The following is a 16711-nucleotide window of genomic DNA, read 5'->3' on the forward strand; positions in this document are numbered from 1 at the left end:
TACATATAGCTGCTGGCCCACTGACAATCTGTTCTCAGTTGAGGTTGCATAAAAATATTTGCTATCATTCAAATTACACAGCAGCTACTGTGTGCTATCTCAAGCTCAACTTCCGTTTAGCAGTACTGTATTCTATTATTTGTTGAAAATAAACAAGAAAAAGAATAGTGCAACTAGGATGGCCCGTCCCGGAAAATTATATCTGTATTATTTACGTCTGCCTTTTTTTCTTCTTAATTATCTAGCTCATTATCTGCTTATACCTTCCAAATTGAGCGATAATGAGCAATCTTAATGGATAAATGATCCAAAATGAGCGACTAATTAAATAAACATTTCTACAAAAACTTCTCCAATAAAATTCGATCTAATCTTATTAATATAGGCAATTGACTATAACTTGAAATGATGTCATAGTTGATAAGAACACAGACTAATCAATAACTAAATGGAAAGCAAAAGTTTCCATTCAGTGTCTTATCAATTTTTATTACAGTCGATATAAGATTGTAGAAGTACGGTAACCTTCTATAATCTATTACCGTAGGTACTCCCTGGACAAATTAGGATATTATTTTCAAATCAAAACTGCGAGAAATTTATTTATAATTTACTCCACTATAATAATTTGTTTCAAATGTTTTTGAATAAATTTATTTTGAAATAATATATTTTCGTTCTGTTTCTAATATTGGAAAATAAAGATAGCAGGTCAGCCCACCTAATTGACTGTATTATAACGGTAATAGTAATTATTGACATATATTTGCAAATGCTGTGTACGCTTATGGGCTAATTAACATTATTCTTCTATTGGTTCAATGATATACAAATACATATAAAATAATTTGGTGGAGGATCAGCAGGCACAGCCCAAAACTGTTCCTCCCCCGAATTCCGATTCATTAAAATAGTCCAGAAGATAGGTAGGCTACGGTAGGCTATGTGTTCGTGTTGCTTTCGTAGTAGGCCTATTGGTTTTAGCATAGAGAAACAATAGCATAAGTAGATATCCCATGGTATAGGGCGTTTATGTCGCAACTTTTACTGTTATCTCAAGCCGATAGTCCACGTATTTCTTTCACGTGAAGCTTTATGACACTGATAGTCTCTCATATTGTGCCGTTCATACACTCTTACCCGGTCAAAACAGTAAAAATCGACAATAATCAGCTTGAGATAACATTAAAAGTTGCGACATAAACGCCCTATAGTATAGGATATCTATTTACGCTATTGTTTCTCTATGGTTTTAGCAACATGATAGTGACTGCCTTGTTACTCCTCCTTATAATAGCCTTTCTGATATTATATTTATATGAGTAACGTAAACATTACTTCTGTTCCTTCTACATTTTAGTTTTTTTCCAAACCCGTTTATTTATTGAATAATCATTGTAACATTGAAAATATTAAAGCACGGTTTGAACACTTAGTGCCAGTTAAGTTTTAATAGTGGCTAAATTTAATTCCACAACCAATCAGAGAAGACGTCTTTTAAAAAAACCTTCTCTGATTGGTTTTTTAATTAACCACGATTAAAATTTAACCGGTTTTTGTGCAACCGGGCCTCAAATCTCACACAATAGGGCCAATTGAATACGTTAAGCCTAGAAAGCTTTAAAATCCATAATTTCAGAAATGTGGTTAAATGGAATATTCCCACCTGATCCAGGCCAATGTTTCATTTTTATTAGGGAAATGGTTGATTCAGCGTGCAGGTGCAATGCAAAGGACATCAACTTCCGTAGGATAGAATGCTTTTGGGATGCAACCCCCTCCTCCAGCCAGTGTTGCCGCACTCCTTCAATCCTACACCACATTTCGTTTTCAGTTTCAACATTATGTATAATCAGAGTATAGAATGTATAATAGGCTGCTCTATAATACCTACCAAACTCATTCAGATGAGTTGTTTATTAAAATTGATTAAATTGTATCCAGAAGCGAAAAGGAAGCCATATTATGATTATAACCAATAATCATTTGCTAAAAATGACTCAAATTGCCATTTAATATGTGAAGTGGTAAAGTGGACACTGCTTCTATATTAAATATTTTCATGAATGATTTTTTTCCCTCCCATAGTGAGATGAGGTATTTTTCTCACCTGTATATCCCAACATACACAGTTTGTTTTCTTTTACTGAGTGTACTTTATGCTTGATGATTGAAGTAAACTGGAAACAGCATTTTGTATTAGGTAGTATCACAATGAAAAATAATTGAATTAAGAAGTCAAACATAATAATATAAGGGGTCATATCGATGATGTAAATGAGAATTTCAAAGTGAAAGGTTAAACAGTGTTGTGTAATGGTCTACAACGTAAGTTATCGTATTTTCAAGTGTCTCACCATGTAAAGTAACATTGCGAAACTACTGCTACACATCATTTCGAGGAATGATTTGTTATCAATTTAGAGATTTTACTCATATCACGATACAATACAACCCATACTAGGAGGATTTTGAGCTGTGGATAGATTGATCTACATAAAACTAGAGAATGAAATGATGATTACAGTATGCAATAACTATGATTTAGCCCGGTTGCACAAAATCCGGTTAAATTTTAACCGTGATTAATTCCACGAATACCAATCAGAGAGGGCCTTTTTGATAAGACGGCTTCTCTAATTGGTTCTCGCGGAATTAATCACGATTAAAATTTAACCGGCTTTTGTCCTACTGGCACTTTATCTTTCATTTATGTACACCTGATATGTTCCTTCAGAAATGTTAATACTGTACAGAAAAAATATTAACAGCATAGTTTTTGAATACATTTGTAAATAGTAATAGTAATCTCTTGTTGGATAATGATTTATCCCATTATTTGAATTTCGATTCAAATGAGATTGATTGCTCATCACACTCTCAAATATATTTTAGCTTAGCGACTAACAACTCATTATTGCAACTAATTTGAATATTCTGGAGAATTCTTCAAAGTCAATCAATATGAGTTCAACTATCAAAAAATCATCAATTTCACTCATCAAATTAAATTTATTATGAGACTAAATTCTTTCCACAGTAGGTACCCTCTCTGTCCCAATAAGATCTTCAAAATCAGAATGACATACTCGACACAGATCATTTCATATGGCAATTACATAACACAATTTTTTGTAAAAAATTTAAAAAATATATTTCCAAGTATGTGATTGCTCTACTGGTTCATATATAATATAATAAACTCATATTATGAGTTTATTATCACTGAGTAGTACATCGATATTGATAATTTATTCTTGATGGATTTCAAGGTTTCATAATTGATCATATGTTGAGAAACTAGGTCTATCAAAAGTGACTGTAAAGGCTGAAGGTTCAATATACATTATTGTCGTTATAATTGGAAGTCATATCACTGCACAATAAGTTGATAATTACATTAGTGAATTATAATAAATTATTCTTTACTGCCATTATAATACTATAAGATGTCCACACACTAAACAGGCAAAGAGATGTGCTACTTGTAATGTGCTATCAAGGCATGTCCAGTGTGAGGGCATCTTATAGTTAGCTGTTCTCGTTTAACAAACCGTTTGATCTCTGAAATTTAGTGAAACATGCCCTAGTGGGAAAGTTAGGAAGAACATAAAAGGAGAAGATTAAAGTATAACTTGTTTTATTATAAATCTTACTTCTATGTACAAATGATAGATCTAGCTACAATACTTGGGTTCTTAAAACAGAACCAATAAATTTACAAAATTGTGATATTTTTCACAGAAATGCTTGTTTCTATGTTGATAATGACCAAAATACAAAAATAATTTATAAAAAAATCTCTGTGCGTTAAACTCTTGTTTTAAAAAATAGAAAATTTAAACAAGGCAACAGGAGCAGTTGAAAATAGTTAATTGCAAAGGCCACCAATAGTTAAAAAAAATTAAATCATATAAGATACAGAGAAAAATTGGCAACATTGTCAACTGACTATTAATGATATACTTTAGAAACACTTATTTATGAAAGGAAATTGCAACTCTAGTGTCATCGATGGGTATTCTTCTACATTCTACATCATTTATAAAATTGGGACTCATTTTATGCGTTTATGAAAATAAGTATAACTACTAGTACTGCTCCCATGCAATTAAAACAATAAATTCAAGAATCTGAATAATAATGAGCATACCGGTATGCCATAATATTTCCCATTATGTACATAATCAATTTACAATATGTACAAAAAATACAGAAAATTTACAATATTTGCTAAGCTTCTGTATCACAATACGGCAAATTACCGAAATATACAAAAATAATTTTACCAATATAAACTTTTAAAACGTTTGCTTTAAAATACAGGCCTTGTTGGTAACTCGGATCGGCCGGCCGAATGCGGTACTTAAAACTAACAATTTCGAGATCACAATAGTTCGTTGCTGGCTGTCAATGCAACACCACACACACACACACACACACACACACACACACAACCACCTGGCGCGTCAGTTGTCACCTGTTATTCAATCACAATATCCAACATTCAAATTAGATTGGGCATAGTAAAATCAAATAATAGAATAACGGGACATGAATGAATTACCTTCATTAATGAAGAATCTGCTATGATTAAGTTGAATTCAAGTGGCTTCAGATCTGATACAGTAATAAATTAGTACATAATAGAACCACACATTATACTTTGATCATTTCAAAACAATACAAATTTATCTATAATTGTGAATTCTATTTCAATCAATCCTCAATCACATTAATGACAGTCAAATGCATTTGATTTGAAGAGGTCGATGGATTTACAGTACCTAAGCCTAATTAGGTAGGTAGTTTATTTTCATTGATGAGCTAATATATAAAATATTCAACGTTGGTAATGATTTAGTCAATAGCTATAAATTAGCTAATCAATACCTTATTGGGCAATTGGCAAAATTGTTAATACTTTGGAGTAGCCTATAATAGTTAAATCTAAATAGGTTCTTCCTATAAGAAATAATAGGGATTTTATTAAAATTCTCTTATGTCAATATCTTCTTTCACAATTGTTTATGATATAATAAAGAAACTCGATTAATTCTATATTTTTGCCCATATTTAGTTTGGTATGTTCTTACAAAGAGGATTCCCGCAGCCAAGGCTGCTGGACTGCTGGTGGACAAACAAATACTATTATATTATACTCCTGTTGAAGTATACTATCAACTATTTAAGCTACTCCTACTGGAAAGATCTATTCAGAGGGCAATCCAGGAAGATATTTCCAAAATATTAGGCTAAATTCAGTTTGTTGAGTTATATGATTGATTGTGAATTCTCAAGAATGAATAGAACTAAATATGGAAAAATTAAAATTTCAAAATTATACTAGGTAGACGAAATTCTACTGGAAAAATGTTTAAAACATGCAGTATCTTGAGCCCATTGGATAGAATGGTAGATTGATTGAATTTCTTCATTTTGAAGAATATTCAGGTTAAAAAAGATATTGTGAGAGAAAACATAGGCAAAACGTAAGGTAATTGTCAAGCGAGTCATATAAAGGGTCATCTGACAAAGTTGAAAAATGCACTAGTTACCTAACTTTCAAGCTATTCAGTAACAAAACATATCTTTATCATCCGAATATATAAAAAATAATGTTCTTCAAGAATAATTATGAGATATACCGTATCTAACCTCAAAATAAATTAATGAACATCCAGATCATAAAAACGGGATTTCCCTTGTGGAAAAGAATGAATAAAAATATTGATGTGATCAGATCAAATGAATATTAGTAGGTATGTTGAGCTGGCTCACAAACTTGACAATTATCAAACGTTTTGAGACAATACTTTACCTGTGAAAGGTAGGAAAATGCTGCAGCCACGTCAGACGCACAGTTATTCAGACTGTCATTGCTAAGAACGGCCTCTGCGTTAATGAGTCAGTTTCCTTAGCCTGAGCAGAACATAAATCGGGTGTGGAGGAGGACCTCGTCAGCTGGCCTCCGAAGCTGAAGATGGACACTAAGCTGGTGATTCTGTCGATTTCCATAGTCGTAGCACCACTATCCTCGTCGCATTCTGACAGCAAGGTGGATTCGTCGAGGAAGACAGAGTCGTCCTCTGTAGTGGTCTTGGCTCGCTTAGGCAGGATGCTGAGAACGGCTTCCTCGGTCTCCCATTCAGCGACGGCTCGCCTCCTCTTCAGACACCGGGTGGACGGGGATGACGGCGTCGAGGACGACCTCTCACGCAGGATGACAACACTCTGCTCACGAGGTGCCTTGTCCAGGTCGAGGTAGGTGGGTGTTTCGTGGGAGGGTGCATGGTTCTCCTTGTCGTGGTCGGGACATCGCACACAGGCAGCAGGTGACTGCAGGTATGACATGTCGGGAACGCCTGCGTCTGCATCTGTTGCAGCCGCCGGTGACGATGCTGTTGTCGGACTGATTCCCGCTTCTTCGGCGGTCAGTGCGATCAAGTTATCCTCGTCGTAGTTGGTGTAATCCTGAGAGTACTGGGTCGGTGAGTGCACCATGTGGTAGGCTTCTTCCATGAATATATATCTGGCTTTCTGAAGAACTGTGGCAACCAACAGGTTTTTGTGTAAACTCACTCCACCACGTTGACTACGAGATTGCGCGATTTTTGTCAGCGAAATGCTGATTAACCTTTGCGCATCCGTAGCCATACTTCAACTACCGAACTGTTTTTAATGTTGATAAGAACAAACAAACTTTAAAACACAGTTTTTAACAAACACAAGATCACACGAACGTCACATGAACTACGATCGACACAGGTTACCGTAATCCAGTCAATGTTCACTCGAGAAAATTTCCAACTGAAGTGGAGGCCGCTGACAACACTACCCATATAAGTAAGTTTCCGTCCGGGTGACGTCACGGCCTACTTATCAACCAATCAGTGAACGGCCTTCGCTATTCAAAAAGAGGTGACTGCGCCCGGTGCGCTTCTAGCGGCAGCTACGTAAACCAACTCCCCTCTCTATTCAACAGAGTTATGACGTTCTGTTCTGTTGCTGTTGTTATTCACTCACTCACGCACTCACACTCTCTCTCTCCCACCAACTAACAGAAAACGCTCTCAACTATGAAACAACGCAAAACTTCTCATAAACCTACAATATTTTAATTCACCTCAATAAAACTAATTTCACTCTTGAGAATCTTCGACAAAGTTAATTGGTATTTTAAAATCCCGTAGACAAATTAACCTTGATAAAAGTTACAAGAGTTTACAAAAGTTTTTACACAAAAAATCGAACACTTTCCATGTTATCATTTCGCTGTCTAAGTTGCATTATGCCGCAGGAATAAGATAATTGATGTGATTATATAAAAACTTCTTGAAATTTATGGAACAGAAATTTCATCATTCAATTCAATTATTCTGCTTGTGACAGGCAGAAAGACATCAACTTGATATTTAATCAGTTTGAAGACCTTTGTGAAAATATTCAAAGTTGCTGGTTATCAAATAACTGATTTTTCTGATACAAAACTTATTGATGAACGCATCTGGAGATAAAAAAACCCAACAAATTTTCAATTCTATTGATTTTCAAGGATTCGACGCTGTCACGCTACCTAGCGGAGCCGCTGGGTAAAAGTAGTTCGCAGTTCCTATGTTCACCACCCAAACAGCAGCACCTTATATTATATTGATTTAACAATGAAGCTATGAATATGAAACTCAAATTACTTACTTCAATGGGTTTGAAACAGGGGTGCCTATCCCCCCCAACGTCTATGACGCCAATCCCCCCCGAATAAACTAAAGATCCCCCGTTATTTTTGGGTTTTCCTGTTAAACAAGTGAGAGTAGGATGTGGGACTATTGAATAAAAAGTAAGCTGAATGGTTGGGGCTGTATGCCTCACAAACTACAACTTTAGGAGTCCTAAATACGAAATATTGTACAGTAGCTTCAAGTACGTACCGTCGACTGGGGTGACTTAGTCCCACCACGCTGAAAAATATTCAAGTCAGTTTATCTCCGATCTCTGTTATCGATGTTCAACATTGATACCCGTAGCCCTGATCATTATCGAGGCTCTACAATCAATATCTTGTCGAATCTCGACATATTAGTTAAATTAATATGTTCGACATAAAACGTAACTGCTTGCATCATCTTTTGAGCAGCTTCTCTTTGTCTCAGAAACAGAGTAACGGCCAGCAACAGTCACAGTTATAACATAGTTAATCAAAAGTACTCTTTGAGTATCTATAGTGGTAGTGTACGATTTGCAATGGTGTTGCTATCCTTGTCTATCGTTCAACAAATGTGAAAGAGTTAGGGGTTAGGTTTTATTCAGGTTATATTTAATAATGTTTCATTAGGATAGGTTTTAGGTTTTTGCTTTAAAATTGCAATATGCTAGAAGAGGCTAGGGTCTAGGTAGAGTTATGTTTTTTGATGTTTCAAAGGTAAAAGGATTGGTTAGGGGGTTAGGATTTTGCTTTGAACCACATGTTTGTGAAAATGTTCATGAAATGAACCACATGTTTGTGAACATGTTCATGAAATGAACCACATGTTTATGTTTTGTTCTAAAGATGACGAATAAATCTAAAGTATTAAATGTGAAAGGGTTAGAGGTTAGGTTTAATTTAGGTTATATTTAATAATGTGTTATCAGGATAGGTTAGGTTTTTGCTTTGAAATTGCAATATGCTAGAAGGGGCTAGGGTGCAGTTAGAGTTATGTTTTTTGATGTTTCAAATGTGAAAGGATAGGTTAGGGGGTTAGGATTTTGCTTTGAAATCTTAATTATTAAATGTGAAGGGGTAAGGGGTTAGGTTTTTTTGGATTATATTCAATAATGTTTCATAAGGTTAGGTTAGGTTTTTGCTTTAAAATTGCAATATGCTAGAAAGGGCTAGGGTCCAGGTAGAATTATGCTTTTTGATATTTCAAAGGTGGGAAGATAGGTTAGGATTTTGCTTTGAAATTGCAATTTGCTGGAAGGGATTAGAGGTTTTTCAAATAGTTATATTTTACGAGATAGAATTACATTCAAAGAACTGACTGAATGGAACGGGAAAAACCCGTTGATTTTGATTTGTGGATTTCATTTGTTACTCTCCTTGTGTATGATAGCTAAGGAAAGTATTGCTTTCCGAAAAAAATTAAGGTACCTCAATTTTCAAATTTCAATACGTTTCAAGGTTCCCTGAGTCCAAAAAAGTGTTTTTTGGGTATTGGTGTGTGTGTGTGTGTGTATGTGCGTCTGTGTAGACGATATCTCATCTCCCAATTGACCGAAGAGCTTGAAATTTGGAACTTAAGGTCCTTCCACTATAAGGATCCGACACGATCAATTTCGATCAAATGTAAAACAAGATGGCGGCTAAAATGGCGAAAATGTTGTCAAAAACAGGGTTTTTCGCGATTTTCTCGAAAACGGCTCCAACGATTTTGATCAAATTTATACCTAATACTGTATAGTCATTGATCAACTGCCACAAGTCCCATATCTGTAAAAATTTCAGGAGCTCCGCCCCATGTATGCAAAGTTCGCTTTTAGATTCCCAATTATCAGGCTTCAGATACAATTTAAACAAAAAATTTCAAGTAGAAAAGATTGAGCATGAAAATCTCTACAATTAATGTTCAGTAACATTTTCACCTTAAATTTGAAAATAAGCTCGGAATTCGAGAAAATGTGATTATTCAATTGCAAACTGTTGATTCTATTAAATCATTCACTATGAAGAGATAGCAGACCTCGTGTGTCTCCAGCGTTATTTCCTGTCACCAGCTGGCTCAGAGTTTTGTCTATAAGTAGGCCTAGACTTGAGATGCGCGCGACCACTAGCGTCAGGTGATCAATTTTCATAACGGCAAGGAAAGTTGTGTGAGTGCGCCACACCAGATTTTTTGTCATTGTTCATTTTGAAGGTTAACAGTTGGTTTCACTTTGTCTAACTCTTGAAAATTTACTTTTTTCCATATATTTTTCAAAGTGAGATAAAATCACCCCAACCCCCGGTTGAAATTGTCTCTTATTTAAAAAAAATCTTTGTCTAAGTTGAGAAAAATACTAAATTTTCAATATGAAAAATACTCTTCAAACATTGCAGAGTGAAATAAAAAATATTGCAAGAGATTTGTTGCAACTTAATTATTGATTGCAAGCTGTTTAAAATTTCAACTCCCCAAAGTTGGACAAAGTCACCCCGGTTTACTGGTACCATATTTTCCCAACTGGAACTGTTATTCTCTCTGTAGCCGATCTTCTGGTTAGAATCCCTCTTGGACCCGGTGCTGGAAAGTGAGAAGTCTCCTTGCTGCTTGCAAGGATGCTGTAGTTCAAATAGTATTTTTCCTGGCGAGGATAAGTGTATCTTGTAGCCTAGATGAATGTTCTCGTGCTTATGCGCATGTACTGAAACGATACACTCCCGAATATTCGATCTGACTGTTTGATGTCGATCAATTAGTAAATTAGTTGGTCCATATTGACAATATTACCTATTGATTGACAAGTTGAAAGCCTGCAAGCTAATCCAAGTGCGGAAAAATCCTTCAATTAAAATTCTCGATACGATTTCCAAAAACCAGTAAGCTGGTGCTTACACTGATCATAAGTAGTTTATTTCAGTAGGAAACTCATCATTTACATCGTTGGGAAATACGAAGCAGTAACATAAATGAAAGAATGAATCAATAAAAATAATGAATAAAATAAAAATTATTAGACAGAATCGGTCCTCTAGGTTAAAATTAATCCCCCCCAAAAATTTCTATGACGCTGTTGGCGTCATGTCCCCCCCTGTAGGCACCCCTGGTTTGAATACAATAAATATTTGAATCATGCAGTTAAGAATTCCTTTCACAGAAACAGTAAGGGTAATGTATTTTTATCAAATATTTTTTTTACTTTGTTATCATTCACGGAAAATACAATACTGTAATTGTTTACACTTTACACCATTACCATTGACCATTTCAATGTTTCTAAAAAGATCAAGTAGTAGGAGATGTGAAACCGATTAACTGATCAACAATCTTTGGAATGTGCTCAAATAAATGGATTCCAAATAAAAATCCAACTACGATACCTAAAAAGGTAAATTTTTAGTAAAAAGTAAAGTTGGTCCCGGCTGAAGTATGATAACTTAGTTGTTGTAAGACTCAAAGACTTAAGATTATCATAGTCTACATTCAGGCGCCACCAACAGACCCCATACGAATTTATTTTTACCCTTATTACAGTATATTAAAATTCTCATTTCTTCATATATCGAATGCTTCATTTCTGGAGAATTGCAAAAATTGATAATCATAAACATATTGCACTTGTACGGTAAGTTGAAAGTACAGAAAATGGAGTGACTTTAAAGCAGTCTATACTAACGTTGATGAAATACAAAAACCGAGTGAAACTCAATCAGGATCTGGGTTTATGAATAAATACCACAACTTCAAGTTATTAGAAAACACTTGAACGAATCACTTTTATTATTGTCTCATACACAATACATTAGGAAATTACTTGCTTAACCAAATTCTCACTAATTTACATATTTTTTAATTTTTAGAAAGCATCAGTCTTGAGTATTTTCATTAAACGTTCAGGAATTATTATTTACATTGCGCCATTGTAACAAACACATAGAAATTGCCAACGATACTTTTTAATAATTGTTATAACTATTAATCACAATAGCCTATATTATATTTCATTATTATTTAATGGATGCAAAGGCTGTAATGCACATTTGAGAGTAGTCTACTGATTTGTTCACTTTTGAGTTATGAACTCCATCTACAGTAGGCCCTATCTGATTTAAAAGAAAAAGGCTGTACTGTATAGGAACTATGAACTTCACAAAGTTGTCGATAATTTTCAAAATCAAGACTGTATAGGGACTTTGTACTTCAACAATGATGTCGATAATTTTCAAAATAGTGATCTGCAGCAATAATTCAATTCCCAGTCCAATTCACCAATGATTTGAAAATCATATCAAAGCAACCAATTCCAAAGTCACATTTTTCTACACGCGCTTCAATAAAAATCTTCTGAATAATAAAACTTCTAGGTCTAGATTATTTGTATGCAAACAACTCAATTTTAATTATTCTCCTAAAATGAAAATTGACCATGAGGTCAATATGAGGAGTGTGCCGGTAACTCGTTTGGCAATGTCAGTATTAACTGAGGTTTACGGTTAATGTATGTCGGAATTGAATTGGAGCTACATGCCATTATTTTGACATTATTAACGTTTTTTATTTACGATTCATTTAAAACTTTTCATTTTTAAACTTTTTGAAATAAAACTTGTAGAGCAAAAATAATTTTCAATAGACATTTCAAGAGTTAATACATTATTCTAGAGCAGACTTTGACATTTGAGGCGTTAAACAAAAAAATATAATATTTAACCCAGTAAATTATTAACATATTTTTTATAAACTACATTGGAGAATATGTAATTAAATTCAACTAGTGCAGAAATGACTGGCAATGTCACTTGCAGAGTCAAGTTGATATCAGCTACTATAAAGCAATTGAGAAACCCTTAATTCGAAAGAATATTATGACAGCTGGATTACGCCAACACTCTAAATAATGAATTATTATTATTATTCGTGTTCTCCTCTAGATTCAGTAGAGAACTACTGTAAATCCACTACAAAGCGGAATAATCTGCAAGGAAATTCATTTATCATTGTATGTTTGTAGAAAAATGAGCAAATACCGGTAGTGGTGGCTGGTGAACACTCATTGCTCTAAATCATAGCTCATCATGATGCGACTTGGCACTGCCAGAGAATTTTGACGGAGGAAACGCCCAGAAGGCAGAAGGAAGACCTCTTACGTCTCGACTGCGTTTAGCGAATGCCGAGAAAGATGAGATACAGTTGCCAATGAAATAGTTGGCTTGTCCAAGAATAGCAAGATCCAGATGAGGACTGTTGTCTTCCGATCGATGCACAGTAATCTGCAAACAAGTTTACAATTTATTGTAATATACACGTACTTAGTTTTTACACGTTATATACTCGTATGTATATGGCTTTATTTATAACAGTGGTAAAAATGTCATTTCAAGGGTAAAGAAGATAATTCAATGGGTACATAGTTATACGAATTTTCACGATAGTCTGTATGAACTTTAGTTTGCAGCAAGGGGTTCTATGGCTAATGTTATTTCTTACTAGAATAGGAGCACAATTTGCCGTTTTTATGCTGATTATGTCAAAATGACCTACGCTCTATGTTTCGTTCTTTTTCTCACACAATTAGCTCACAGGCTCTTTGGTTCTGTGAAATCTAGCAGCACTGTACTCCATAAGAGCAATGATGCAATCTAATGTTTGCACAGACTGTAGACAGCAGCAGATTTAGTTAGTAGTTAGTCGAGTTGCAAACTTGAAAGGAAGAAGGAACAAATATTAAAAGTAAAATTTACAATTAACTATATTAAACTGTTCGACTCTAATAAAAAATGTGTGAGTAGTTTCAAATAAATTACAAATGTAAATGAAATGTAGTTCTACGTAATTACATAATATTGAAAATTCTGTTCAAAGGAATGGGCCAAATTGGAGCAAAACTGTTACGTGGATTTTGTTTTGTATCAATTTATAAGATTTAGCGATTTAGTTGTTAATCTGTTCTGATCACAAAGAAAAAATATCAAGAATAACTGAATAATCACATAAAAAATGTGAGATAACTTTAAAAGGACACGGAATAAAATTGAAATATATATGATTGAGATATTAATCAATAAAATTTAAAAAAAAAAACATAAAATGAGAGTGAATTTCAGTTGAGTTGTCTGTATTTTGAATAGCTTGGGGCAAATTATAAATCAACAGCAATGATAATTCTGTATTAGCAATAAAGGAAACTATTTTCGTTCCATGACCATAACATGGTCATGAACATGCTACTTGAAATAATTAAAGTAACATCTTTTTCTTAGTAAGAGCACACGATTAATTGTATACTGATAATGTTTGTGGATTCAATAGAAAATTAGAAAATGAGAAAAAAAATTATAATATGCAATAATTAAAATAGAAAAAAGTACCTCCATTCTTTTAAAGGCTTCACTCAGCTCCTTGATCATGTAGTTATTATCAGATGCTACAAAAATAGATGTTATATCTTTCAGATGATTGATGATTCGTTTCATTTGTTTTATAATGATAGTCTTATCGGGAAAACACATTTCTTGAGTAGTTTTTCCGTACTCATTGAGGTAGCCGAGACACTGAGGTGCAGCGAACAAGTTGGGACTGTGACCAACATGTTCACAAGCTCTCACCTGTAAAAAAACATAAGATAATCCATCTGCAGAAGAATGACAGACTAATTTTCATTTTTTTAGATTTAGCTTAGCTTATATTCATCCTAAAATGGGAGATGGAAAGAATATAGAATTCTATGTAATTCATCGTACATCGCATATTTCCTGGACCATCTATTGACAATCAACAACTATGAAAACATTTAATTCACCTTTAAAACACTGATTTAACATATCTATTTTTTTAATTCAACACTTTACTGATAGATATTACTACCAATCGATTGAGAAGAATATGTTTTCGGGATAATAAATGCTGCATGACTAAGAAAATAGGAAGTCCATATTGAGATATAAATGATAATGTTGATTGTCAAATATATTTCATGATTCACCAAATAAAGTCAAGTGTGACATGAGATACATTGACTTTTTGGCGGTACGAAGTTCTCCGGGTAAGCTAGTACGCAATAGAAGAAAAAACACAAGTTGGAAGATATGCAATTTATGATTCTAGATTCTGTACTAACATTAATTATTGAAGAAGTTAACTGATTTTTTAACTGATTTTTTACTAACATTAATTGAAGAAGTTAACTGATTTTATCATATTCAAAAACTATCTTCATGAATATATTCTGCTTTCTATATTCACGACCAATAGGTTTTTCAGAAGTATAAAAAAATAACAATATCAACAAAAAATCATAGAATTGGCTATAAAATTACCATAAGATGGGTAAGGTAAGAATTAAGAAAGTATATAGAATAAAAAAGGAACAAAGTGGTAAAAAAGCGAAATGAGAGACAGGGTGAAAAAACACAAAAACCTCTAAAAAGTTAATTGACTTGCAGACTAGCCAAGAACCATATTATTCCTCTTAAAATTTGAACATGTAGTTCATTTGTTAATAAATTAATTACTTCGTTTAACATTTACTACTATGTTTAACTCATGGAGTCAATTAACAAATAAGAGGAATGGGCGATCAAAAAACTTGAAAAATATTATGAATTTTCATTGAAATACTGCTAACCCAATCGATTCCGTTTCTCAAGTGTATTCCAACAAATCCTCCCACCGGTAGAATGTTTCTGATGAATCTGTCAGCTTTGGATTTGATATTTTCATTCCACACCAGGTATTTCTGAAGTTCTCTGTTTTCTTTCTGTACAGGGAAGCTGCCAGGAGCACCAGTGAACGCTAAAACTGCAACAAAAAGTACAATAATGAGTGTTATAACGATTGGCGATGCAGCCTAATCACTATTGCATCTTCATCATAAATTTATATAGCTTTAAATATAAATAAAAATAATTTATTTTTGTATTTTTCAGGTCCCAAATTGTAAAACAATATTTTCATAAATTCTAGAGTGTTTTTAAAGTTTTAATAAAATTAACTCCACATTCTATTGAAGATGAAATTTTTTGGATTTTCTACAAGTAAATAGTGAACATTATACATGGAAAGCGGTACATCATAACCATTTCAGAACTTTTACGTTATAAATATAAATTACTGATGCGTAATGAATTAATCATATTGTTCAAACAGTTCAAAGTGTAATTCAATTATTTTAAAATAGAGTATAAAAGTATTAAAGTTGAAGTAATGCTCAATGGAAATAAATCGGTAAATTAGGGTCAAAGTAAAATGTACTTGTATTAAGATCTTTCAATGACATAGTAATTACTCCAGCTTCATGGGCAGTGTTGAATCATTGAAGCTTACCAGGCCATTTGGCAACAGGATATTTCTCATTCCACTTCTTGCCCATGTCATGATGGTGAACGTCATAGTTGAGAGGTCCGTAAAATTCTGAATCCACAAAATCAATCTTGAAAGTATCCCAAAAAGGGCCGAATGGATTTCCTTCTTTGGCGTTGCAGCTACTAGTATCACCACGAGAAGTGTAACAAAATGCTACAAATAAACAAGGCAATAATAATGAAAAATAATGCAAATTAAACACATCAATATTTTTGTGAGAAACCAACTCATGCCTCGAAAAAGACATTTGCATTTCCTACTTGTACATCTAGTCATTTCAAGAGTATGTAAATACAGTAGCAAAATAATAATCCTAACCAATGAGTGTTGAAAACCAAAAAGTGTATTTACCAAAAGTAGAACCAGTGATTCATGACGTGACACGTGAATAGAAAAAGTCTTGAGATGCAACAAAATGAATCATGCTGAAATCAAGAAGAACGTTTTTATAAATAGTCCGGGCGCAAATGTCATTCCGTGGTCATTTTTGGGTAACAGCCGTGGAAGATGTTTCAATTTCTTCGTTAGGTCTAGCATAATAAGGATCGTGGTGATGATAAGTCGAAATCACAGAACAACACCTTGGAAACAAGATATCCGCCAAAATTTTCAGGGTTTTGCTACAGTTTATTACTTTTATTTCAATAACCGTTCAAGATATTCAACCGTTTTTT

At 33.7% G+C, this 16711-nt stretch overlaps 2 protein-coding genes across 2 annotated transcripts in view; both read right to left on the reverse strand.

The window, feature by feature from the left end:
• Nucleotides 1-3623: 3623 nt before the first annotated feature.
• On the reverse strand, nt 3624-6892 carry LOC111050421. Its single transcript, XM_022336740.2, has one exon. It carries the CDS (start codon nt 6655-6657, stop codon nt 5869-5871), a length of 789 nt encoding a protein of 262 aa, XP_022192432.1. The 5' UTR covers nt 6658-6892; the 3' UTR covers nt 3624-5868.
• Nucleotides 6893-11424: 4532 nt separating this feature from the next.
• LOC111050422 (GDP-fucose protein O-fucosyltransferase 1) overlaps nt 11425-16711 on the reverse strand; it is a 49452-nt gene continuing 44165 nt past the window's right edge. The window contains exons 4-7 of the mRNA XM_039423808.1: nt 15999-16190; nt 15301-15473; nt 14045-14281; nt 11425-12946 (exon numbers count right to left, since the gene is read on the reverse strand). Coding sequence (XP_039279742.1) covers nt 12740-12946; nt 14045-14281; nt 15301-15473; nt 15999-16190 — 809 coding nt within the window. The 3' untranslated portion in view covers nt 11425-12739. The remainder of the gene's footprint in view (nt 12947-14044; nt 14282-15300; nt 15474-15998; nt 16191-16711) is intronic.

The sequence above is a fragment of the Nilaparvata lugens genome, chromosome 3, assembly GCF_014356525.2.
Source record: "Nilaparvata lugens isolate BPH chromosome 3, ASM1435652v1, whole genome shotgun sequence".
Taxonomy (NCBI): Eukaryota; Metazoa; Arthropoda; class Insecta; order Hemiptera; family Delphacidae; genus Nilaparvata; species Nilaparvata lugens.

What these genes read in the sequence shown, in the direction of transcription:
- LOC111050421 (XM_022336740.2), bottom strand. Translation starts at nt 6,657, where the DNA reads ATGGCTACGGATGCGCAAAGGTTAATCAGCATTTCGCTGACAAAAATC.